This window comes from Erigeron canadensis, chromosome 1 (assembly GCF_010389155.1).
Source record: "Erigeron canadensis isolate Cc75 chromosome 1, C_canadensis_v1, whole genome shotgun sequence".
NCBI lineage: Eukaryota > Viridiplantae > Streptophyta > Magnoliopsida > Asterales > Asteraceae > Erigeron > Erigeron canadensis.
The window spans coordinates 2,825,798-2,851,885 of record NC_057761.1 but is presented as its reverse complement, the minus strand read 5'-3'; the positions used below and the strand labels follow the sequence as shown (position 1 = coordinate 2,851,885).

Below are 26,088 nucleotides of genomic sequence, written 5' to 3'. Positions count from 1 at the left end.
CATTCTCGGGAAAGTTTAGAAAATCAAAGAAACCCTTCAGCAACCAGAAAGCTTACAAATTCACGCTCTTGGGGTTCTATTATTACAAGGTTTTCTCAACGACAAATGGCTAGAGTTCTCATGCTTGATTTCCAACTAGATTGTCTTAATTACGATCCACATGATTGGTACCACAATGATCTCGACTTTGAAATCTTCAAGCTACTTCAGGTGCAATCACTTTTTGTCTTTCACTCTTGTTTGTTAGAGGGTTGCGATTGGTAGGTTAGCACAATGGCCATATTGGGTTCTGTTTGGTTTTTACCCCATCATTTTAGACGGGTCCAAACCGGCATCTGCTGCTAACATATTTGTTCTATATTAAACAATGGAAAATGATTAATCCTCCTAACTAAATAGCCCAATAATCCTCCTAATAATATAATGATGACAAGTGGCAAAATCAAAGGATACAATCAGGAAAGAGAATAATTGAGTTACACTTGTCATGTTTTAAGATTGTTAGGATGATTATTAGGCTAATTTTTAGGAAGATATATCATTTCCCTTAAAAAATATATACACAAATTTAGAATGTGTTAAGCATGATTACTTAAATTGTAATATTGCTGTGATAATGGTTAACATGTTTGAATGAAAGGACTTCGGAGAACTTTTAACTTGTTTAACACATTCCCTTCAAGCTTAAATTTTTATTCGACCCTTTTGGGAACCCATTCACATATAAATGTGTCAAAATAGCTACCTCTATTATTTTTAGTGATCTTTTTACAATCAAGAGTTAAATCCTATTTCACAATTAACTAAAGGTGATTATTCTTTCATCTGTTCCAGATGGAAAAAGGTGAGAGCCTTTTTACATCTACAAGAGATATGACACTCCGATCAAAGAAAGCAATGTACACGCCACTTCAATCCCTGAAGAACTTGGTCCATGGATATCTATACTATTATGGGCCTTCCGTGTGCTACCTATACCTCTTGTTGACCTGTTTTCATTAGCAGTCTTTGTGCTGATGTGGGTGATGAGCCAACTGATAATCCAGAACTAGAGGCATTAATGCATCATCTAGGCTTGATTTTGTTTCTGCAATAAAGGTCACTCTGGCAAAAATATTAACATTCGAGTAAGTCTTCTACTATCTTTTTTGATGTTATAACGAATTGCAATATTTGATTTTCTAGTAGTGGTTAGTTGTTTACTACTAGTTAAATACCTAAATATCCTACTTATGTGAGAAATTCTTAGAATCTTGAGACCCAAACCATTACCATCATAAATTCATAGTAGGTAGTTGTGATTCTTAGGGTTCATCATGGGCCGAAAATAGGCCCAGACCAGTGATGGACCGGACAGTCCCGCAACCCATAAATTACAAGAAACCTAACCTGATGACTGGCCCATGTTTTATTGGGCCAGGTTCGGTCTGGTTTTGAGGTAGTGCCGGTTGACCCATCCTAGACCCGGCAGTCCGACCAATAGTGAAAAAAATCAAGCAATAATAACAGCAGGAAATGTTGCAAGGACATGTCACAAATAATGAATTATTGTAGTATTTCAGAAAATTTTTTTGCTATAAACTGGTGATCAATACAATTTTGTTTTGGGTTAAGCAAACTGCATTTGATCTTAATATTCCAATCAAAACATCATATACACTAGAAATTAGGGTTTAGTATCTAGAAGTGAAAAAAACTTTTATACTTTTACTATTGTATGAATGTAACTTATATTTGGTGCATTGTAGGAAGAAACTTTCGAAAATTGTTCAAATAATGTAAAACTGTATACGTGGCAAAAGATATGAGCTGCCACGTGTAAGTTTCTGATTGATGCATATAAAAATGTTACATAATTCGAACAGTTTTACAAAGTTTCTTCCTACAATGCACCAAATGTAAGTTTCATTCATACAATAGGAAATGTGTAAAAGTTCCTTACGCTTTCGGATACTAAACCCTAGAAATTACGTATAAGTTATGTTCAAAATGTTCAGGTTAACATGGATAGCATCCTAGAAAATCTAGTATCTTTATAGGACTACTTGCCTTTGTTGTTCGATGGCCCATTGGACTGGAGTGTTTTAACTTTCTAGTCATGTTATCTATAACGGTCTTATTAAAAAAAACTAGCTACAAATGGGTCAAATATGTTGAAAGTCATCCACGTAACTGTTTCCTGATTTAATTAGGAACCCTTACAAAAAAAATTGTAATTGTTATTGGAATAGAATAACTTAAATTAAATTTGACACGACGATCACTTAAAATAAATAGTGTCAAAAAGTGTTGTGTCAACCTAGGTGTTTAACAGATAGGGTTTAGTATCTGGGGGTGTAAGTAACTTTTACACTTATTCTATTGTGTGAATGTAACTTTCATTTGGTTCATTGTATGTAATTAACTCGCTAACTGAACGATTAATGTAAAAGTGTATACGTGGCACACCATATGAGCTGCCACGTAGAAGTTTTTGATTGGTCAACGTAAAAATTTTACATTAATCGTTCAAATTTAGCAGGTTAGTTACATACAATGAACCAAATAAAAGTCACATTCACACAATAGGAAAAATGTAAAAGTTACTTACACTTCTAGATACTTAACCCTAACATATATGAAAATTACCCGTTTCATTGCCCTCTTATCTCATTTTGCCACCATGGTAAAAAGAAAAGAATTTAAGGACCCAAACCCAAGACATGTACCATCAAGTTTCATGGGGCGTTAGTAAATGAAATTTTGTTACTTATCAAAACCTGCATTTATGGTGACTGGGTATAATCTTTCTGTTCAGTTTTACAATGGTAATGACAGATGTAGAGGAGAACTCAGTCATCATTGGTGAGTGAAACAGGGCTGCAACACAAGCACTCGAAAGAGCCATTAAAAATGGCCAAAAGAAGATGGCGATACTATATGGTGGTGGGCACATGCCGGATTTGGGAAGCAGGTTAAATGACGAACTTGACCTTGTTCCTTCTCGGGTTCGATGGGTAACTGCTTGGTCAATCAAGAGTCAAAGTGTTACAAGCAATTCTCTACCGTTCTTGAAGAAACTAGCACAAGTTTCAGGCTGTCCATAAGACCAATATCAAACTTTGTCCTTGCTTCTATTTTCATCTGTTCGGTTCTGGCAACTCTTTTTTGGGTCAACAGACAATTTTATTACACAAGTAGGATCTGATGCACTTCATTTTGTTCGTAATTCTAACTTAAGCTAATGAAGGCTGCTGTTAAATACACTATAGGTTAAAGTTTTTTTTATCATGTCATGGGATAATAGTAATTGGTTCATACTAATTCTCGTTTTACATCACAAACTTTTGTATGATCGTAATTTGATTTCACACGGTTTAACAGTACGTTATGCCATAACGATAGATTTTGGTATCCTTGGCTATTATTAATGCTGTACAAGTATATAGACATTGGTTCGTTGAACTGACCAAATTAAAATCTTTAAAATCTCTTTGTAAATGATATTCTTGACCAATATACTCATCTCGTAAACATAGTTAACAATTGCTTCTTAAGTACACTAAAGATATAAGCTTTTTGGATTTCTAAGTGTTTCAAAAATGTGATACCGAACCATCAAAATCAGATAATGGACTCAATGTTCGCAACTAATTAGGATGAAAACCCGATGTATTCAATCCAATATGCGACTTTGGCAATCAAGATGCCAGAATTGTTTCTCCAAACATTAAAAAAAGTGTTTTGCGATTTGATAATCGGTTTGAAAAACAAGTATCATCAAAATTGATTTTTTACTTACCTAGTCAACTAAACTACCATCCATAAAAGTATTAACAGTTGCAATCGACCTGCGGCCTGTATTAAGAACATGACCCCACACAAGAAAACCAGAAAACATTGTTTAGAAACACAAATTAATTAACTTTTCTTTATATCTGTAAATCGTTCTAATCATATTAGATAAAAAAGATGATTTAACTTCACAACAATATTATATTTATTTTCGAAATATAACTCGATCAATTATAGGTTCACATTCTAATATTACCAAATTGTTAACTATGTCATCAACAATATAGTGTTCATCTATACTTCTATAAGACTATCTATATCTATACTTTCTTATAAAACAAATTTAACATCTCTCCCTTAAATTTAAGAACCTGATATGTCTAATTTTCCTGCATCTTAATACATCATTATTTTAATTTTATAGACTGTGACTAAAATACCCTTAAAAAAATTACACCTCCATCTTTTCCTCACGTAGAAATAAATAGAAAAAATCATAATTCACAGTTCGTCCCTTCCTCCCCTCTTTCACATCCCACAACAAAAATTCATCACATCGTCGACTGCGATGAAATTATTTTTACGTCAATAACCACACTGTCACCGCCGCTGCATTACGCGAGCACCAATCTATATAAAAACTATAACCATCATGTTTGAAAGTTTTAAAAAAAAAATAAGAAATGCGAATTACCAAACTACCATTAATGAATTAAATTACTACCAACTAGATTACACAATCAGTCTTTTATATTATAAAATATCACCACTACTCTCTTTAAAGCACACATTTACATCAATTATCTACACCATATAATGCCGCCACCATCACCATCCGTCTCCTCCATCACACAACCGTTATTACCGTCACATTACACGGATACCATGTTAATTTTACAAAAATAAAAAACAATATAACTTGTGAGTTTTGGATAGATATCTAAAGTCCAAACTTATTAATTTTAGATTAATTTTAGAAGCCCAATTTCTAATTCGATGAAGGCCCAATCTTCTTCCAGACAGACCTACCTAAATCCCTAATCCCCAGCAACCGTAATACTATTTAATTTACTGCGAATGTCTCAAATCTGCCGTCCTGCATCTGCTTTGTGAGCTCCTTTTTTCCCCACGGTATGATTCTCTTATGTTTATATATATATATATTATATAGTATTTATATTTATAATTGAGTCCTTAATGTAAAATCAAACATACATGAGAAAAATACTAAATAGAATCGTAAGAATAGAATATGTTATGTATATATGCTGAGGCGACTATTTAAATTACATTATTGAAAATTCTTATTTAAAATTCCTCGTTTTTAGAATACATGAGCTTGCTACACATTTAAAAAATAAATATGATAATAGCCTGCGTGATATATATCACATAATACTTTATGTGAAATTAATAACTCGTTGTAATTTGTTACCCGCTATATATGTCAGGTTAAAAGGTTAGATAAATAAATTGACGACTAGGTATTTGTTGTTGGGAGACCGAGTAACCTAAGATGACTGACATTGATGATATGCCTGATGAAATCCTTCGCAAGATACTCTCCCGACTACCACCCAAGCCAATGGGGCAGTCCCGATGTGTATCCAAACGTTGGAATCGTCTGATTTCAGATCCCTCTTTTATGATGTCAAGACCATCATCAAGGCTCACTCTATGTCGTCACACATCAGATAGATATAATCCTATTATGTTTATCAAGATATTAGACGGAAGTAATGGTTCAGTTACAAATGTAGAGTTTTCAACGTTCAAGGATCTTCCCACTATGAGAAACTGGGATGATAGATTTATAAAAATTGTCGGAACATTCAGTGGAATTATCCTGTTGGCTGTTAAGGATTTAGCTACGTTTGATGTTTACAGAGAAAGCTCTTATGAAGAGCATATCATCTTGTTTAATCCGTTTACCGGTATTCATGAGATATTTAAAGATCCGTATTCCCCTTTGCCTGGTGGCCTCCATTTATACGGATTTGGTTATGGTGCAGCCCCAGATGAGATGAAACTTGTTAGATTTAGAAGGTTTAGAGTTTCGGGGAACATTACGAGTTCTTGTGAGGTATTGAATCTTAAAACTCGTTCATGGAGCAAACCAGCAATCACTATTCCAGATGGTCACTTTGAAGGCTATATAGGTACCTTTCTTAAAGGATATTTGTATTGGATGATTTCTTCGAAGATCATGGCACTCGATGTTGACAAGATGGTAATTTCATACCTACATCAACCTGATTCAACCATCGATAAAGAAAGTTATTTGGGTACGTGTAATGGACGCCTATGGATGATCACGAACACCGATGACAAGACTCTCAATTTTGATGTGTGGGTAATGAAGGAACAAGGCGTTGGTAACTCATGGTCAAAAGCATGTTCTTTTGCAGTAGGTTTGGAACCTCCGACTTATTTCTCTTTATCTCATAGTATCGAAATCACCGAGGACGGAAGAATTATTGTTTTTATAAACAAGGATGACTATCGACATATGTTTATTTACGATACATCCAAAAACTCGTCTAAACTGCTAGAGTGTCAAGAAGGAGAAGAAGAAGGAGAAGAAGAAGAAGAAGAAGAAGTTGAATGGGGTTTCAAATACAAGGAAAGTCTCATATCGCCTATAAATATATGTCGTGTTTGATATCTCTTCTGGAGCGTTATCTTCTACTGGTACTGTTATATGAAATAGGTTTGTAAGCCTATCCATATTTGAATTATGCACATTTGGATCTGTTTATGAAGCTTATATTTTATCTAACCTAGTTGGTTACTATTTAGTAAATTAAACATGCAAAGTTTTTGTTAGTCTATTCTTTTCTCTATCATATGCTTTTTTGCTGTTTTTTACACCATTATCTTAATTTTGTGCCCTGATGTGACTGTGAGGAACTAGAGGCATTGTCCAGGCTTGCATTTGGTGTTGTAATGAATCGATGATTTTTTCCTAATCTAGTTGGCTAAGTAGAGGCTACCCAATGGGTAGGACTCATCCCTGTCAGCGCCACATTAGCAAAAAACACTCCAAGGACTGATCCCCCAAAATGCACCCAATGCACTCATCTCTCAAGGACTAGTTTTGAACCCACTAATTTTTTTTGGCGTCTTCCTTGTATATTGGATTATAATAAAAGAAAAAAGCAAAAAATACCTACATGAACTTGTCCCTGCAGGAACGAGTGGGGCAGACGAGTGCGAGGGACGAGTGGAGGATTAGTCCCACCCAATGGTGTTTACTAGTCCCTCCACACCAGACGAGTGAGGGTCGGGTCCCATTGGGTAGTCTCTTAGTAAATAAATCTGCTAAGTTTTTGTTAGTATGTTCTGTTTTATATCATCTGTTTTTTTGTTGTGTTGTACACCATTATCTTAATTAGGTGGTCTTTTTTCCATGAGCAGTCTTTGTCTTTGTGCTGATGTGAGGGGCCAACTGTTGATCCAGAAGTAGAGGCAATATCCAGGCTTGATTATGGTGCTGCAATGGTCTTTCTGGCAAAAAGATTACTCATAGCTATTATTAATATACCCACATGTTGGGATAAAGTAAATAAACAATGTTTGTAATGATATTCAAGTTAACTTTAATTTGAGTTCACCTTACTAGTTTCAAAAGTTGTCTATAATTTCTTAAAAATAAATCGAACCGAATTGGTTGGATTAGAATCCAAGTTGAAATTGTCCCAAGAATTTTCAATGTCACACCCATTTGTCAGCATAAGCCATAAAACGTGCAATCAATAAACGACGTAGAGAAAGTCACAGATGACAGCTACAATTTTTTTTTGTCAAACCTTCTTATAAAATAACCATAAAACCAACTGTCAAAATTCATATTCTAACGTCTAAAGGAAAACAACACAAAAGTCTAACCAATTTAGCAAAACCCTTTGAATTTTTCAAATTAAAAGATGGTATATTGAATATATATATTTTATGTATCATTTCAAAAAGAAATAACCCAATAACAATCAAACTATATAAAAATAGAAATTTAATCAAAAAATTAGCATAAACTTTTGTACAATTCCTGTCAAAATCAAAACCCGTCGCTATAACCGCCACTATCCTTCCTCAACCTACCCATTTCCATTTCTCGTGTGTTCCGCCCTTCGCTACTTGAGCCTGATGGGTTCAGCCCATATTCACTTGTAGGTTGGCTGAACTCACCAGTGGCATATTCTTGTGTGCCCAGAGCCATTTTTCTGAACTTGACCATGTCTTTGTTGTATTGGGCAGTGTCATAGTCTGAGCTCTCACTGTAGACTGAGCTGTGCCCTGGCTTGATCCCCTCATCTAGATCAGCAAGAGATACGTCATCTTCTAATGCTCGGACCACCTGGCTCATCTTAGGTCGGCGGCGAGCCGAGTGACGGACACACACAGCTGCACATGATACCATCCTAGCCATCTCAGTCTGGTTGTAGTCTCGTAAACGTGGGTCAACAATGGCATTTAGGTTTCCATCTTCCAAAGCCCGGGTTAGCAGTGGTCTTGCCTGTAATTTCGATGACACTAAAGATATAAGCTTTTTGACTTCTGAAGTGTTTTGATGTGATACTGAATCATCAAAATCAAATAATGACTTGTAACATAACACACTCTAGGTTATAAGGTATGTTTGTGAGTATAGTGTTGCGACTTAAAATCGATTTGCAAAAACAAATCAAGCATCATCAAAATTGAATCTTACTTACCCAGTCAACTAAACTATCATCCATAAAAGCATTTGCAGAATCAACCGGCCTGCGGCCTGTAATCAATTCCAAGAGCATGACCCCATACGAGAAAACATCAGATTTCTCACTCAATTTGCCCGAAGATGCATACTCTGGTGCTAGATAACTACACATTTCAGATTCATAACAAATGCATGAGCTAAAAGTCATCAAACCTTAAAATTAAAGTACTTCAGGCTTGTAAAAACAAGAAAACAAGCATACCCAAAAGTTCCCATCACTCGGGTAGAGACATGAGTAGCTACATCAGAAGTGATCTTGGCAAGCCCAAAATCAGCAACCTGAAAAATCAATTCAACCATATAAATGCACCGTAGACACCAAAATGCGCAAAAGGGAGATACAAAAATAAAAAAATATACCTTTGCTTCAAAATTGTAATCAATAAGAATATTAGCAGCCTTGATATCACGATGAATGATCTTCGGATGGCCTGCAAAGACACAAAAGGCACTCAAAAAACAGCGAATAACCTCTCTCATGGTTTTTTAACATACACAAAGACAAACCTTAGAAAAAACAAGCAAACTTACAGTCCTCATGAAGATAAGCCAGTCCTTTTGCAGATCCAAGAGCAATACGCATTCGTGTTGCAAACTCCATCACTGGGCGATTCTTCCCTGATACATTAGAATCACGTTAATTAAACGGGACGGTTTTCATTTTTAACAAAATTATTAGACAAAAACTAACAAAAGAAGACTTAATAGTTGGTCTGATTACTGAAAATAACATACCATGTAAATGGAATTCCAAAGTATTGTTGGGTACAAACTCATAAACAAGCATTCTTTGATCACCACTAATGCAATATCCAACCAATGAAACAAGATGTTTGTGATGGACTCGACTAATAATCTCGACCTCAGCTTGAAACTCGCGCTCACCCTGTCCACTACCAGCTTTCAACGACTTAACAGCCACCTCTTTTCCATTTGGAAGCACCCCTTTATAAACATACCCAAACCCACCTTGTCCAAGAACATTCGATTCAGAAAACCCATCCGTAGCCATCGCTAGCTCTTCATAAGAAAACGTACTCTTTGAAAACCCCAACGACAAACCAGGCGTAAGCGGTGGAACTCCATTTGAACCGGCAGAATAGTTTGACCCTGAACCACCACTACTAAAAGGCGGAGGCTGCGGAGATTGTGATCTAGCTGGTGACTGTTGTGGTCTAGTTCCCATTAATGGAGGTTTTACTGGCGGTATCATAACGACATGATCACCTGGCGGTGGCACGTTATTTTGCCATTGTTGTTGTCCACCACCATAAGAATCAACTGCAACAACAAACACCACAACCTATGTTTAATACTTCCCCCCTCTGTTAATTTTATGCAACTTAAATTACATTCTAAAATAGCATGTATTCTAACATTGTTTCTTTCATTTGTCGCAATTGTATATAAAAAATGATGATACACAAAATAACATGTACATATATACACAAACATTTTAATAATTGTAATTTGATATGTTCTAATGTTCATATATAAATGGCAAATGTGAACAAATCAAGTTATATGTGTAAGAATTTCTAACCTTTGGGAGGAGGAGGGATATAATAATTGGAAGGAGGATCATGGGTGGTTCTTCTTTTTCTTTTCTTACAGCAAATAAAAAGAATACTAAAAAAACCAAGTATAAATACAGCAGCAACAGCAATCCCAACAACAGCCCCAGTTGATATCCCACCACCATCAGACGGCGGAGACATTACCGCCGGTGGACCAGAAGACACACTTCTGGGTGGCGGTGGCGGCGGAGATGGTGTGTTTCGTCCCGCCGGTGGGCTGTTTCTTGATGGTGTGGGTGGTGGTGGTGACGTACTAGCTGGTGGTGATGGTGGTGACCCAGATGGTGGTGTCGATGGTGTGGACCCAGATGGTGGTGGAGGTGAAGGTGAGGCCGGAGGGGAAGTGGACGGTGGTAATGGGGTAGACCCAGATGGTGGAGGTGGGGCCGGAGGGGAAATGGACGGTGGTAGAGTGACAGGTGGAGGTGGTGATGTGACGGGAGGTGTGGGTGGTGGGGATGAAGGTGGTGGTTGAGACGGCGGTGGAGATGATGATGGAGGAGGGGCGGAAGGGGTGGTAGTGGTGGGTGCTGGTGGTGGTGAAGTGGTGGTGTTAGTGGGTGGCGATGTTGCCGGCGGCGGGGAAGACATAACCTATGTACGATTGTTGATATGCCGACCGGCGGCGGAGATGAGAGAGTGTTTGAAGGCGTGAATAAAGGCGTGAGAAATGATGGGTTGGTTGTTAATTGAGAAGAATGAAATTTAATTTTAAAAATTCCATGAAAGGGAACGAGTTGAAGGAGTATAACAGCGTGTGAATTTTACAGGGTGGGGCCAACGCGGAGGGGCCACGGATGTTCTTTTTGTCCTCTTTCTATCACCACATTTTTTTTATGACATTTGTATATTTTTATATATACTTAAAATAATAGTTTATTGACCAATCATAAACCTTAATTTCATTAAATTGAAAGTTATTAGATTTCATAATTATAATTACAAACAAATTAAAATATAAAATTTACGGATATTAATATCTATCTAAATTTAAATGTTGATCGTTAAAACATACGTACTATTATCCTATTCAAATTACATCTAAGTCCAACAGAGTCAGGCCTAGGCACAAGTCCTGCAAAAATTAGTAACGCACGGAGTTTAGATACTCACATCCTTCTTATTGTAAATCAAGATAAACATGAAATAATAAATAATCTAAATTCTTTTCTTTCTATGATTTCTCAAGCTACCATCAGTTAACTTCGACTATTCATTCAGGTAAATATTCAGATATAAGAAAACATCTTTGGTAAGTCAAACTATTTTTAATATATTTTTTCTACTTATTATTATTCTAAACTGCATATTAACATGGTTTGACAAAAAAAAAAAAAAAAAACAAATGTCATAGGGCAAGTGATTGAGAACAAACCTATTCGTATTATAGAATCACGCAATGTTAAAAAACATATTCTTGAGTGTCAACTACAGGATGACAAGTATGTTTATTTATAACTATTACTTTTAATATACACTTCATGATATATTTGTCTAAATACTTATCTGTAATTATAATAGTAGGACTATTGTATCGTGTGCCTTGTGGTATAACTATGCCCACCAATTCCACCAGTATATTTCAACGTAACTAATGGGAACATTGACGAACCAGTGATAATTCTCTTACAGCTCGTAAAGTATAGCTTTTGGAATAGTAAGTTTCTAAACTTATAATGGAATTTGGTGATGTTGTCTTTTTCAAAACAACTTCCTTTTATAAGAATTGTTTCGTTTAAAATTTTACATTGTTCATAGATAAACCTCAAGTCTCAAATTGCATATATGGAGCAAAGCTATTCATCAATGAGAATATCGGGCCTATAACTAAATTCAAGGAAAGGTATCCCTAAAGTACCAGTCTTTACATAATTGCTTATATCTATAAAAACTATATTTAAAGACATTGGAGTATTCTATATAATAATGTATGTATAATAATGATCATCTGTTTCACAACTTTAGCTTGAAAGAGAAAACTTTGGAAATACAGTCCTCTAAACCATATCCAAAACTTTCAACCAAAGTATTACACATCAAGCCTCAAGATTCTTATCTGAATCTTCCTTTGAAGGGTGTTGTTGAGTTGCTTGGCATAAAAAAGGTAATAAGATTTTTTATCGCAAGTAAGAATCAACCATTTTCACATCTATTATCTATTAAATAGTAACTACATAATTCAAAAACTAACTTATTTTTCATTATGCAGAATGAAGTTGCAAGCCCTAGTCGAAGACAAATCTGGAAGTGGCCCAATATGGATTTTTGAAAATGCTGTGACCAAACTGGTTAATCGGTCTGCCTCATACCTGATAAACAAAATTAATCCGGTAATAATAGTAATTACCAATATTTGCAACTTTCCAATGGCTTCAATTCCGGTTAACAGTGACCAGACAATTGAAAAGTGGATACGTCATCTATTAGAGGTCTCGCTAACTAAGGTTTTCGTTTATTTGGATGTTTTTTATTCATCTGGATATGTCTGCATTGTCACTGTACTTATGCATAGTACAATTGTAGTTCTCATACATTTTTTTTCTGATATATAATGTGATAGCTTATTATAAACTTCATACGGAGTATTTGTTTTTTAGTTATTTATTAAGAAGGTCGGTTTGACATTCGGTCCGGTTTTCAAAACATTGATTTAATAAAAGCGTTATATGATAAAAATTTTATATAAAAATTCTGATAACCAACTTTTATTCGTTATATGATTAAATCATATACAAAAATATAATTTAATAAAAACCAAATAAAAATTTTATTGTAGAAAAATTAAAAATTAATTTTAAAGATAAAAAAAATTGATGTAAAATATAAAAATATTAGTTTCCATAATTATATTATTAAAATAATTAATTATTAATGTTTACACATTTAAATAAGAAAATAATATTAATTTAAATGTTGAAGAGTTAAATAAGGTATATGACATTAATCAAATGATTATAATTAAAAGTTAAACTCCAATTATGAACTAAAGTTTTTCTTATATATATATATATATATAGATTCCGAACCGTACTATGATGCTACTTACTACTTAGGCCTCTCTCTATCGGTACTTTATAAGCTCTTTCATTTTGCTCTTCGACATGGATAGGATATGCACCGCCCTTGTCGTGGGTGGTCATCATCTTTGCTTGGGGTGTTAAAGAAATGGATGGGTGAGTGTGGGCCTCTCATGTGGCAACATATAAAACAATTTTTTTTTTCGTTGACTAATAGTATTGTAGGCCTATACGTGAATGAATATAAATCCAAGAATACTGCATCAGGAGACGACTTATGGGTCCGTGGTTATTGCGTGATTCTAGAATAATTTATATAGACAGGATTTGTAAAATAATTCTGTAAAATAAATATAATAAACAATGGAAATATTAATAAAGTATTTACTTTTTAATAAAAGTCATTACTTTTCAAATATTAACGTTATTGTCTTTGATGAGCAACTTCTCTTTATATTACTTTCCAATTTTGGCCCGTATTGAGTTCAAACTGTTATGTCATATTTTTGTTGACCCGTTTCAACGTACCCTTGTTTAATTTGATCACATGTTTGAACCTGAGCTCACATTGGCCTATTACTCGATCCGGGTTCATGGAAAAACAAGGTATTTTTAACTTTACGAGAGTAAGTACCCGTGAGTTGCGGCGGTGAGATGGTGGGGTGATAGCTAGGTCAGAGAGTGTGATAGTCAAATGCCTACGGCCTCCGCCCTTAGATTTAAAAATTCGTCAAAAGTATATCGAATGACATCTCTAATGAAAAAGCATGAAATTTTAAGAACACCCATACAATTTTTATAATTTATCGACGTATGATTTTTGAGATAAAAGATTTTGAATGAATTGGAGGAATAAATGATTTATGGAGGAGAGAGAAAAAAGATGATTGGTTGACATTTGAGGAGAGAGAAAGAGTATTATGGTTATTTTAGATAAATGTAGAATAGATGAGAGAGGTATTTTGGGGATGTACTTAAAATCAATATTGAAAATTTCAACTCAATGTTGAAAATCTGGAAGGAATCTGCTTTATAATATAGTATAGATAGATATAGATATAGATATAGATAGGTACTACTGGAAATATATGAATAATACACTACTGAGATTTCGTGCATTTCTCAGTTCACAGTTGTTTCTATAGTAGGCTGACTTCGGAGGTCAAGCAAACTAATGCTGACTTCTGATATATGTTATGAATTGTATAACTTACAGATAAAAATTTGATGGTTACTTAAAAACTGTATAATTGAAGCTTTAATCTGATATATTCAATGTTGAAATATAACATGATTCAATTCGTAATATACACGTACCGTGAGATCCAGAGGAACCTGTAAAGACATTAAACATATTTGCCATTGATTTCGGGTTCCCAAAATAAGATGATTGATTTAGGATGGAGTGATGAATTCTGATCTAATAAATTCAACAGAGAAGATGCACGAATTATTTGATATGGGGGGCTGTGTATTTCGTTGTGATTAACCCTAAATTAGGGTTGATTACTCTCTATATATATAAGAAGAGTATTTTTCATATTAAGTCCCTCTGGTGTTTAATTCGTGCCTCATTAGTCCTCTCAAGTCCAATCATCTAATGGGAAACCCTATAATATGTCTTTAAGAGTAAATACGTCCATCGAATATTTACTTAGACATAGGGATTTCATTATCGTCAATTATCATATCAGGAATGACACATGATCAGTGACGGTCACACTAACGTGGTTCCAACATTCAAATCAATTTGCATTGAAAGTTTGACTTCATAAGTTGTCAGGTATGAAATTAAAAAGCTATTGATATTGTTAACCGATACATGACAACAATACAACAATACATAAGCTCATGGGACAAATAAAAATTGCCAACCAAAGCCTGTTAGCATAACTACAAGCCACTGGTAGATTAGATGCAATTAACAACATGACCATAGCAAATCCTGTAAGAAAAATACATAACCACTGTTCTCTGTCATAAATGGAATTTTGTTTGGCTCGTAAACTTCATCATAACTGTTACAATACATTAGTAACACAATGTGCTTTATTAGAAAAGACCAAGAACAAGAGAATGTGATACAGTAACAGTTTTTATGGTTATGATGACGCATTTGAGCTTACTATCTTGTTGTGAGGTACGAGCATAGGAGAATCCATAAATTGATATTAGTATATTCATTGTATGCATTTCTACTAAATCTTTTAGGTTTATGAATTCCAGATCTTTAAATTGTGCAGGAAAAATCCCTTACGATAATCTAATAATTGTAATTTTAGATAGTTATGTAGATATACATATATGAAAAAAGAGTTGGATAATATCCAATGTTAAAATAATTTCTCTAAACAAAAAATAAAAATTACAACTCAATAACACAAGGAAGCTACAACAAGACATATGCTCAAAGCACATACGAAAATTGCCAACCAAAGTGACGGTAATAGCACAACATAAAAGCCTGTGACAAATGCAACAAACATAGCAAGTAGGGAAACTACGGTCAGAAAATACATTATCGGAATCCTGGCATCGATGTACTTTTGCTCTGCCACATTTGTTTCATCACAACAGTTACGATAGAATAGTAAAAACATGTGGGCAAGCAGAACAGAGCAAGAACAAGAGAATGCTATAGCATTACTAAGAACAAATGCTTGGAATGCAGCTTTTCTAAGTAGGTAGGGTGTGCCTTGTTTGGAGCCATCATCACTATTGAAACCACCCGGAACAGTAAAAGCAGCTGCAAAGGTTGCTGTCGCTATAAGAGTAACCACCAAAACCATATTGTCCACTATCTTAAAATATGTTTCCCATTCTTTTTGTTCACCTACGAATTCTTTTTTGTACAAGTCATTCATGCCTGATAAGCTTATTTTATCAGACATATTTGTACCCGTAGTTATGGCCTGCAATTATTTGAAAATAAGCAACCTGTATTTCATATTTCCTACAAAGAATAATCTTTTAAATTTGAAACTTCAAACTCTTTATACAGTTTGCTAGTCACTCCTTTGAATCAAAGATTCAATCATTAGATAATGTTTACAAAATCTTTGCACTAGTTTGTAAGCTAGCTAGAGAGGAAACACTAGCTTTCTAAAGTAATTATCTTCCAAATGAAACTGGAAACACTTCATTTTCTATATTAAATAGATTGTTTGTAAACTTACACTCCACACTTTGAAAGTATTATCAGATTGATGTGTAAACTACTAAAAACATGTAGTCATAAAATTTTAGAATTTGAAGTCAAGTTGAATAAAAACTACGAAAATATGACCTTATCAATTTAAAAATACCAACAAAGGTAAAAGTCCCGTTGGAAAGTGAGTAGTTCGAGAGTCAAGAATACCTTAATCAATCTCTCTCTATCTTCATTCGAAGCTATCATATCCAGAGGAGTGCGATTTTCATGGTTGAGTGAATGAATGTTAACCCTATAATCTATTACCTTCTGCATCATTTCAACGTTTGTTGCTGCCAACAAATGAGCGGGAGTGTTCCCATTGTTATCTTTTTGATTGATAAGTTTTGTTAACGATTTTTTTTGAAAGATGAATTCAATTACTTCAGTTTGCTTGCTTTCAATAGCAACATGGAGAATGTTTCTTCCTCTGCTATCAATAAATTCTGAGCTTCCCAGACATTTGCTCATAAGAACCTTCACTGTTTCACAATGACCTCGACTAGCTGCAATGTGAATCAGTGAAGTGACTGTATTGTCTTGAGTCACTAACTGATATCCAACAGACTGGTCTTGATATAGCAGACTTTCCACGGCTGAAGAACTGTTATAATGAACAGCATAACGCAAAGGCGTCCAATCATTCTCATCTCTTTTATTAATGAGATCAGGCCATTCCTGTAGCAAACTATAAACGCATCCTAAAATGCAAGAAACAATCCAAGTTATATTCAATATCTAAAGAAAGCTGATTCTAACATTTGTAAGTACAAACATATATGAAATATAACAATACCAAAAATGAAAAGAAATTGATGGCAAATGATGTCAGTCCAACTAGTTAATGCATTTCTTGTTTTTAGTTGATTTAGAGAACTTATCGATACTGAGATAAACTTTTACACAAATTCGCAATTAGTGGATATGAGGGTAAACGCTATAAAAGTCCATGAAAAAAATAAACAAGACACGAGACGAATAATTGCTAGCTAAGACACGAAGACACCCAAAATGCAGCTGGGAGCAAATTAGGAAACGCCACTTCTAGCCATGCAGTGGCCAAGCCTAGAGCCCGGTGAGTCTCAGAGCGTCACTCTCATATCTTTGGAGCGCCGTTCCCGGTCAGACTTCGAGGGTTTGACTATTAATAGACTTTAAAGTCCTTAGCTGTACAAAAGACCTAATAAAACAGGCGACCTTCGACCCCACCATTGCTTTTCAAAAGGATTTTAAGCATGTAAAGATCCCTTGGTCTTCAGAGATTCAACCAAGAGATTGGCAGATCTTCAATTTATCTTTTACTTCAATGGAGGATGAGTGGTGTTGTATGTTGGAGGTGATGTACGGGGTGGTGGATTTGGACATAACTGGGCAGAGAAAGGAGTAGAGGGGAAGAGGGGGAGATTTGTGAGGAATGATTACCTTACCCCTCAAATTATTGGGTTTTTACCCACTAAGTATGGATTATCTTTGCTTACTACAACTAAGCATTAGTATTCATTCCTTTTCCCATTCCTTGTCCCCAAAAACCTCTAATCTGGCTAGTGTTTTAATACTTGTTTAGATGGTATGATCATGATTGACTAATATGTTATTTATTATGTGATTGTTGTGTAGTATTCCTGTTAAATTGTTGATTCTGAATTATCTAGATCTTACATGTTATCGTTAATGCTATATTGATTGTTTTTTGATTTATTTTAGAATAAATTGTCTATGATTAACCTTTACTAGCCTGGCAAAATGGACGGGTCGGGTAGGTTTGGGTAACGGGTCAGAATGGGTGCGGGTCGAAACGGGTACATGTCCAAGCTGGTTATTTCAGAAATGCGGGACAAACAGGTGCAGATTAAAAGAAAAGATAAAATACCCAAACAAACCCAATCACAAGAGATTGGGTATAAATCGCCTCACATAATCTTTACAATTAGGAAACACGATATGATATGAGTTAACGTGTCTATAATTAATTGTAAGGATCACTCTACTCTAATGAGCGAATGTGGAATCGGCATAATTAGTTAAATCTAGATAATTGTGATTATTAACAACTTGTTAATACCTATGTGGAACAACCGTCATTTAGGCCAGTCAAATAGCCTAGATACCCAAAAACCATCTTCAATATACGAAAATACCTAACTTTTTTCGAATTCACCAAAAATACCCATAAAATCGCAAGACCGCAAGGAGGAGTTGCGGATCGGAAGGAATCCTTGCGATTCGCAAGCAAGTCTTGCGATCCGCAAGCAGTCCTTGCGATCCGCAAGCAAGACTTGCGATTTTTACTTTTTTTGACTTATGGATAAGATTTTTTTGTGAGATTTTATTGTACTTGTTAAGATATCAATCAGATTTTTATGTACTTTTTTTTACTTATGAATTTACCAACAACCTTTTACCATAAACAACACCATAACTTTTTGTTTCTTTCAATTTGCAAAGTAAAAGGTATGTTTTTCTTAGCTAATAAGTATTTAGTATTTAATTTAGTTTTTAATTTAGTTTTTGTTTGAAATGTAGAGTTAGGATGGAAGTTTGAGGGTGAACTCTGAGTCTTCTTAGGTACTGGTGTGTCACTAAGAACTGAGACGGTTTCTATGTTTTCATTATGGAAAATTGTTATTTAACAAGTGAAATTTGCTACTGTTTGTGTTTCTTTGATCATGGTAATCTTGAAAGACATAAATCTAGTAACAAAGCTAAGATTAAAATTCGTTAAATAGTGATTTCAACAAGTTTTATCAAGAAAATGAACGACGTTATTACTGGACTCGAGTCAGAGGTGTAAACTGGTCAATATTTTGTTGCTCTGTGCTTGAAACTTACAGAAACTCGATGATAAATATTTTTAAGCAAATAGGTTTTTTAGTTGACTAGACATAAAAGAAAGTTTCAACTTTGTACAGGTCCTTACTTGGCTGGGTTTTTGGTAGTTGGTACTGTTGTTTCAAAAACCTTTGTATCTTTTTAGTAGTTGTTTCTCAACATTGTAAATACAAGATTGGTCCTCGTGGTTTGCCACTTTTTGCAACGGCATTATATACTAAATACTTATTAATTAAGAAAAACATACATTTTACTTTGCAAATTGAAAGAAACAAAAAAATATGGTGTTGTTTACGGTGAAAGGTTGTTGGTAAATTCATAAGTAAAAAAAAGTACATAAAAATGTGATTGCTATCTTAACAAGTAAAAAAAATTTAACAAAAAATCTTAATCCATAAGTCAAAAAAAGGTCAAAATCGCAAGCCTTGCTTGCAGATCGCAAGCACTGCTTGCGGATCGCAAGACTTGCGGTCTTGCGATTTTATGGTATTTTTGGTGAATTCGAAAAAAGTTGGGTATTTTTGTATATTGAAGATGATTTTTGGGTATCTAGGCTCTTTTCTCTTTATGAAATTGATTTTTATTTAGCTCCATTAATTGATGACTTGAAAAATTTTGTAGTACAAGTGTTTAAGTGTTTGATGCATACAATAAATGATTTGACGAAGTGTCGAAGCATTTTCGATTAAGAGAATTATTTTTTTGCACGATAAATGATTTTTCGGCATATGGTAATTTGTGGTTATACAATACAAAAGGAAATTTTTTTTTATCTTGTTCATGATCTTCATTTATAGACCACATGGAAAAAACAATGCTTTACTACTGCTGAACTGGACAAGATTGCTATATTAATAGCCAAACAGCTAAGTGTAAACTGCCATAAGATCTTCTTGGATGTTATTCAAAGGTCCAACAATGTATATATATTAATGTATATATATTGGACTTTTTGAGACAATTATAGATCCTGAGAGGCAATCCTCATTGGTCAATAAAAATCGATTTCAATGCCATTTTTCTTTTATATTTTATTAGTTTAGCCAATTTATCATAAAAGGTTAAAGACATAAAATGATTTTGTAAGCTTTAGATCTTAGGATTTAAAATGGAGATGTTATATATTTACTTTTAATGTCTTCTAAGTATGTTTCATCTTGAGGATGTTTTTGTAAACTCATGGGATCGACATTTTGAGATATATATTTAGATCGTTGCTTTTGACATATGATGTTTGAATGAATGAGCGTTAACTTTATGAGTTTTGTATAGAGCTCGAATGATTTGCACATGGTTAACAAAAAACTGTGTAAAGCAAAGGATTCCAACAAGCAAAGCCGGCTCAATAGCACTAATGGGCTAGCTAGGCATAGGCCTAAGGCGTCCAAGATTCCAAGGCCCCAATTGTTATATATGTTGGGCACAATATATGGACTTTTAAGTTTATTATTATCGGTGATTCATCATGTTATGGTAATTTTTACTTATCACCATGATAAAAGTTTAAATTCCTTGCTATGAGTTTTGTGCTACACTTTTGTTTCGACAAACTTTAGACATACAAAATGTTCTCAATATATACCCAAAACAGGATCATGTTATTCATGTGTGAGATAATAAAGTAGTTTGGATAATTTATTTATGATAGCTTCTCAATTATTTATGGGAATAATTTTTACTTCACCAAAATTCAAAGAATATATTAGGCGTCCAATATTGATCTTCCTTAAGGCCCCAAAAACTTAAGCCGACACTGCCAGACAAACATTTTGAAAAGATAGGCAATTTGCACTGTTAAAAAACTGTGTAAAAAGTTTAGCATCAATTACACAACACTTTTACAAGGAAATAAGACCGTGTAAAAAACCAGTTTTTAACCATGTATGAACCCTTGTTTTGTAGTAGTGTGTACCAGATGATAATCGGTGTAAAACTTCAAAAGGATTCAAAAATTACCTGCCGAGTTTGAAATTGCCGCTGCATGTACGGCTGTTTTGCCATCTGGTCCAATAAAACTTTTGTCCGTACAATTATTCAAAATCAGTTTCACAATTTCAGCATAGCCTCTTTCGGAGGCAAGGTAAAGGGGGCTTTCTTTCGAAATATTTTCTTGATTTGCGAGTTGAGGAATTTCTTTTAGCAATAAAAAGACTACTGGCGAGTGATGATTTTGTATGGCAATATGCAATGCATTGTGTTTGTCCTTGGGCCTAATGAGATACGATTCAATGTTCTCATTATTTGCTTTTAAATAAATAAACATGATTTGAAGAACATCAAAATGTCCTTCCCTTGCGGCAACATAAACAGGTGTCTCCCCTTCCGAATTGCGACCTGATATTAGGGACGGGTGCTTCTTAAGAATATCTATTACATGATACACATCGCCAAAGTTGGATGCAACGTGCAGAAAGTTGTTCTTATTTGGATTCAATCCAAGCAGGTCATGGTTAAGTTCCATCAGAAGGTTACTTCTATCTCTGTCGGATGTTATGTAAGAATGCAGATTACTTAGTCTCTCAGCATTGACTATTAATTCTGTAGGAAGAAAATAGATACATTAAACAAAAACCATGTTACATAACCAAAATATATGATGAGGATTTCTTGGTTTCTATAGAAAAAGCAAAGAATATAAGTGAAGTCACCAATAATTAATGTAAATGATATGAAAGTTGCCCTATGGGTTGATCCCATACTAGTCCCATCATTCGTCTGATGTCAAGGGACGAGTCGGACTCGTCCGTTCACCTCAGCTCTAATCATTCCCCTACGGACGAATCGCATATCCATTTTTTTAAAAATCTTTTAACATATATATGTGTGTGGGTATCCATATGTATGTATATATGTATATTCTTAGAGTGTTAGGGGGATTTTTAGGCTATTTTTTTTAGGAGAATTAGTCATTTTTCTATTTTGTTTAATAAATAAATGCTTGAGTTATCATGATTTTTATGAAATAAAAGATTAGTATACGAGTGTTCATACTTAAAATTAGGTACTAAATCGCTTTATATATTACCATCCTCGTTCCATATATATTTATAAGATATATGTATGTGTGTGTGTGTGAGAGTGAGTGGACTTTGTGTATGTGTGTGCTATTGTATATATTTTCCGGGCGGCTAGATATCCAAGGAAGAAGATGATGATACTCTATATATAATTATATATATAGCTTCAATATTTCGAGCTTTTTAATTACTTTTAATCCCTCCTATTATTATTACTCTTACTGTCCCTCTAAACTTGTGCTAAACTTGTGCATTTATAAATTTTTAAAGTCAAACTTTACAATCTTTGACCATAGATAGTTTTGTTTGTGTTATATATTATTTGATAAAAGTTATATGAATTGATTGTATTTTAGATGTGTGTTTTACATGTGTGTTTCTTTGGTATAACTTTTATCAACTATTGTATAACACAAAATAAAAAAACTTACGGTCAAAGTTGGTAAAGCTTGACTTAAAATTTATCTCTAAATCGCAATAAAATGATTAAAACTACATAAGTAACACCCAAAATAATGTAGCAATTTAAGTATAATATATAATATATAACGATAGTATCAATTTAAAATAAATATAAGTTTGCGACTCGTGATTTGGTCCAAGTTTACATAGAAACTCGTAAGAGTTTAGACAAAAATGAGTCACCTAACGAGTCGACTCGTTTTTGGTGTAAATCGACTCGACTCATAAGAGTCGACTCGTGACTCGTAAGAGTTTAACAACTATGCCCGTAGGTAGCACCCAAAATTTGTGAAAAAGGTTATGTTTGACGTGTTAGAAATTTATGGGGTATTTTTAGGGGTAATTTGGTAAAAGAGGTAAAGAAATACGAGTATGTATTTTACTTTCCACGTTCTTTTGCAGCAAGTAGAGGCGCAAGAAAAAATCGATTAACCGAACCGAACAGATTTGTAACCGGTAACCGAAACCGGTTAGTAACGGAATAGTAAAAACTGATTATAGGTTACCAGAAACCGTCGGTTACTAACCGATTACTCTTTTCAAAACCAAAACTGATTATTATTAACCAGTTAACCGGTTAATCACATACTATATCCATATATATATATATATAATCAATATTAACATATTATATATGTATCGGAAAGATCACACCATCAAATGATTTCGTAAGTTTTTAATATATCTATACTATATATATTAATGCTTCTTTCACATATCCAACATTAATTTTTAGTTGTTTTTGAGATTGGAATGATGAATATTGTTTTGTGTTAGAAATGATGTTTATTTGGAATATGGGTTCGTCGCTTAGACTTGTCGGAAATGATTGTTTTTCCCCATTGTTCACCGCTTTCTCAATATTATAATGAACGGTTAAAAAAACCGAATAGGTTAACCGGTATTGGTTAACTGGTTATTATTAATCGAAATCGGTTAGATAGGTTCTAATTTTAAAAACTAGAAACCAGTTATTAATCGGTACAAATTAACCGTAACCGGTTAAAACTGTTTCAAAAAATAACCGAAACCGGTTATTAAAATTAATAACCGAATAGATTGAAATCTAATAATAATCCTATATAACTTTAAAAACTACCCTAAAATACTATTATTAATATAATCAGTTTTTTTATAATTATTAAGAATTGATATGCATATTAGGCATTCTAAAGAATGAGTCTTGGCATAAGGCTGACCATCAGCATTATGAACAAGCCACATACAAAACTCAAAATAAAAATTTACAATATTATTTGTAAGATTACCATATATGCATCTCCAAAGGAACTTGTAAGATATATACGTACCTTGTATAGTAGGGACTGGTGGTAGACCCAACTCTGCTCTTTTTGTTATGTCTTTTTCCAACATATTAAAAATGAAGCGGTCATGTTTCGGGTCATGTAATAGGACTAGTAGAATCTTTCGTCTAGACTCCCATTCTGATCTCAAAACCGCGCGACAGGCATTGTTCAACAATAACTTAGCTACCTCCGCATGATCATTTGAAAGCGCCTTATCCAGTGCTGTCTCTCCGTGGCGGTTCTTAAGCCATAAGAATTCGTATGGCTCTCCCCATTCTTGGGTGTTAAGATTTGTTCGTGTTTGTTTTGAGCATTGGATAAAACCCCACACCATGTCCGCAAGCCCTTTCTGTGATGCTAACATCACCGCTGTGGTGTCTCCGAGTTCCAACTGGCATTTTCTATACAGGAATTTAACATGAGTAATAAGTTGAGGACTCATTGGGATCCTCCTCCCTCTGCATAGCTCATTCCCATCCTCTAGAGCGCCTAAGATCAAATGTCCATCAATTGGGTCGAGTTCTCCATGCTTTCTCGCCGCTCGTCTTATGATACCTTTTGCCAACTTGTAAAGAGGAGTAGCACTTGGAACAACCGTCGGACCAATGTTTGGCGGAAGTATGATAGGGCCATTTTGGATAAGCTTATCGATGTCCAAATTCATGGCTAGCTAGCTTGTACGGTTTTATAATAAAAAGGAGCTGCTGGTGGTATGCTATATACAAAACAATGAATGAAATTGTGATTTGTTTTTATGTAAACAACTTTAATCGCTAAATTATCACCTATTCACATGTGTGTGTATATATATAATTGCTTCTCATCTTTACATCACCTGTCCAACTCTCAATTATAAAAAAAAAATCACGTAGAGAATGGAGAGGAGACACGTTGTTCAATTTTATATATTATCCTCCTTAATTATAGCTGACTATAAGTTTTTTTTTTCTTAAATAATTGATCGTCGACCAATAATTATGCAGTTTTAATTTTAAACTTAATCTATATATAATGATGCATGGTTGTCGTTGATCAATAATTAGAAGTTTTTTTAATATTTTATCGACTACATTATGCCTTAGTTTTTAACCTTAATAAATAATGATTAATGTTGCACATCTGGTTGATCAACAATTAATTAGAAGTTTTTTTTATTAATAATTGATGATGACAATTTGCAGTTTTTCAACCTTAATGGCTTAATGAACAATGATACGCTTGTACATCAATTATTATCAGTTTTTTAATAACTGACCGACGACAACTTCCAATTATATTTAACCTTAATGAAAAAATGACAATGATGATCTGTACATTAAGTTGGATTTGGTCAACATTTAAATAAGGTTCGTTCTTTCTTTAATTAATAATCTTGATTAGCAATGTTAGAGGCCTTAATATTTTTGTTTTCCTACTAAATATTAAGAATTTTGCTGAAAGAAGTTTTAAGGGCTTTCGTGCATTAATTAGTTGTATACTTATCATAAAATTCAAGGATGAATTTTTAATATGGAAATGTACAATATTTTATGCATGTTAAGTGAAGCGTAAAAACTTTGTTTATCATTTTCCAAATATTAAACATAAACCTGACTATCCTATATTTCTATATCTATATCTTGTTATAATAAGTAGGTATCGTTGGAGAGAATTCCCAAGACTATGCCCCTTTTTTTCAAAACATGGACAAACATATGCTTGTTCATATTTGTCTTTCCAGCTATATGAAAGACTGACAAATTTCTCGCTCTCTCTCTCTCTCTCCTCATTATTCTTATGTCTATTTCTTTATTCTTATTTTTTTCTTTCTCAATTCTGATTCCAAACTTTTCATAACAAGTATATGCAAATAAATATAACTATATCTGCACTTTAACATTCTTGATATAGCATTATTATTTTTCTACACAAACACATATATTAATACAGTATGATAACGTTCAAATATTAAATATTAAAAAACAGATACATTAAAAAGTACTCTAACTACTCTTTAAAGAGTTTTACATACCATTATAACATAGAAAAACATATATTAAGAGTAATCTAACTATCAGCAAACTAGGTGCGAGTTTGGGCAATTTCTCATATATGACCGCTACACTTCAAACTCCACATCTACGCGGTTCATCGTGGGGGGGGGGGGGGGGGGGATATTT

General features: G+C 34.0%; 2 protein-coding genes and 1 pseudogene across 3 annotated transcripts; 2 read left to right on the top strand and 1 right to left on the bottom strand.

Annotated features, from left to right (window-relative positions):
• Positions 1–3,314, top strand: LOC122588907 (annotated as a pseudogene).
• A 1,516-nt stretch (positions 3,315–4,830) lies between these two features.
• LOC122585972 (F-box/kelch-repeat protein At3g06240-like) lies at positions 4,831–7,404 on the top strand. Of its 2 annotated transcripts, none has more exons than XM_043758087.1 (3): positions 4,831–4,905; positions 5,226–6,465; positions 7,192–7,404. In XM_043758087.1, the coding sequence occupies exon 2, from the start codon at positions 5,291–5,293 to the stop codon at positions 6,434–6,436; it is 1,146 nt and encodes a 381-aa protein (XP_043614022.1). In that variant the 5' UTR covers positions 4,831–4,905; positions 5,226–5,290; the 3' UTR covers positions 6,437–6,465; positions 7,192–7,404. The 2 variants fall into 2 exon arrangements, with proteins under 2 accessions (XP_043614022.1, XP_043614021.1); XM_043758086.1 differs by having other exon boundaries at positions 5,226–6,484.
• A 342-nt stretch (positions 7,405–7,746) lies between these two features.
• Positions 7,747–10,798, bottom strand: LOC122585971 (proline-rich receptor-like protein kinase PERK1). The gene is made up of 7 exons (XM_043758085.1): positions 10,074–10,798; positions 9,266–9,811; positions 9,062–9,148; positions 8,891–8,961; positions 8,733–8,809; positions 8,487–8,634; positions 7,747–8,287 (listed from the first exon to the last, which is right to left on the bottom strand). The coding sequence occupies exons 1-7, from the start codon at positions 10,696–10,698 to the stop codon at positions 7,829–7,831; spliced, it is 2,013 nt and encodes a 670-aa protein (XP_043614020.1). The 5' UTR covers positions 10,699–10,798; the 3' UTR covers positions 7,747–7,828.
• Between the last annotated feature and the right edge of the window lie 15,290 nt (positions 10,799–26,088).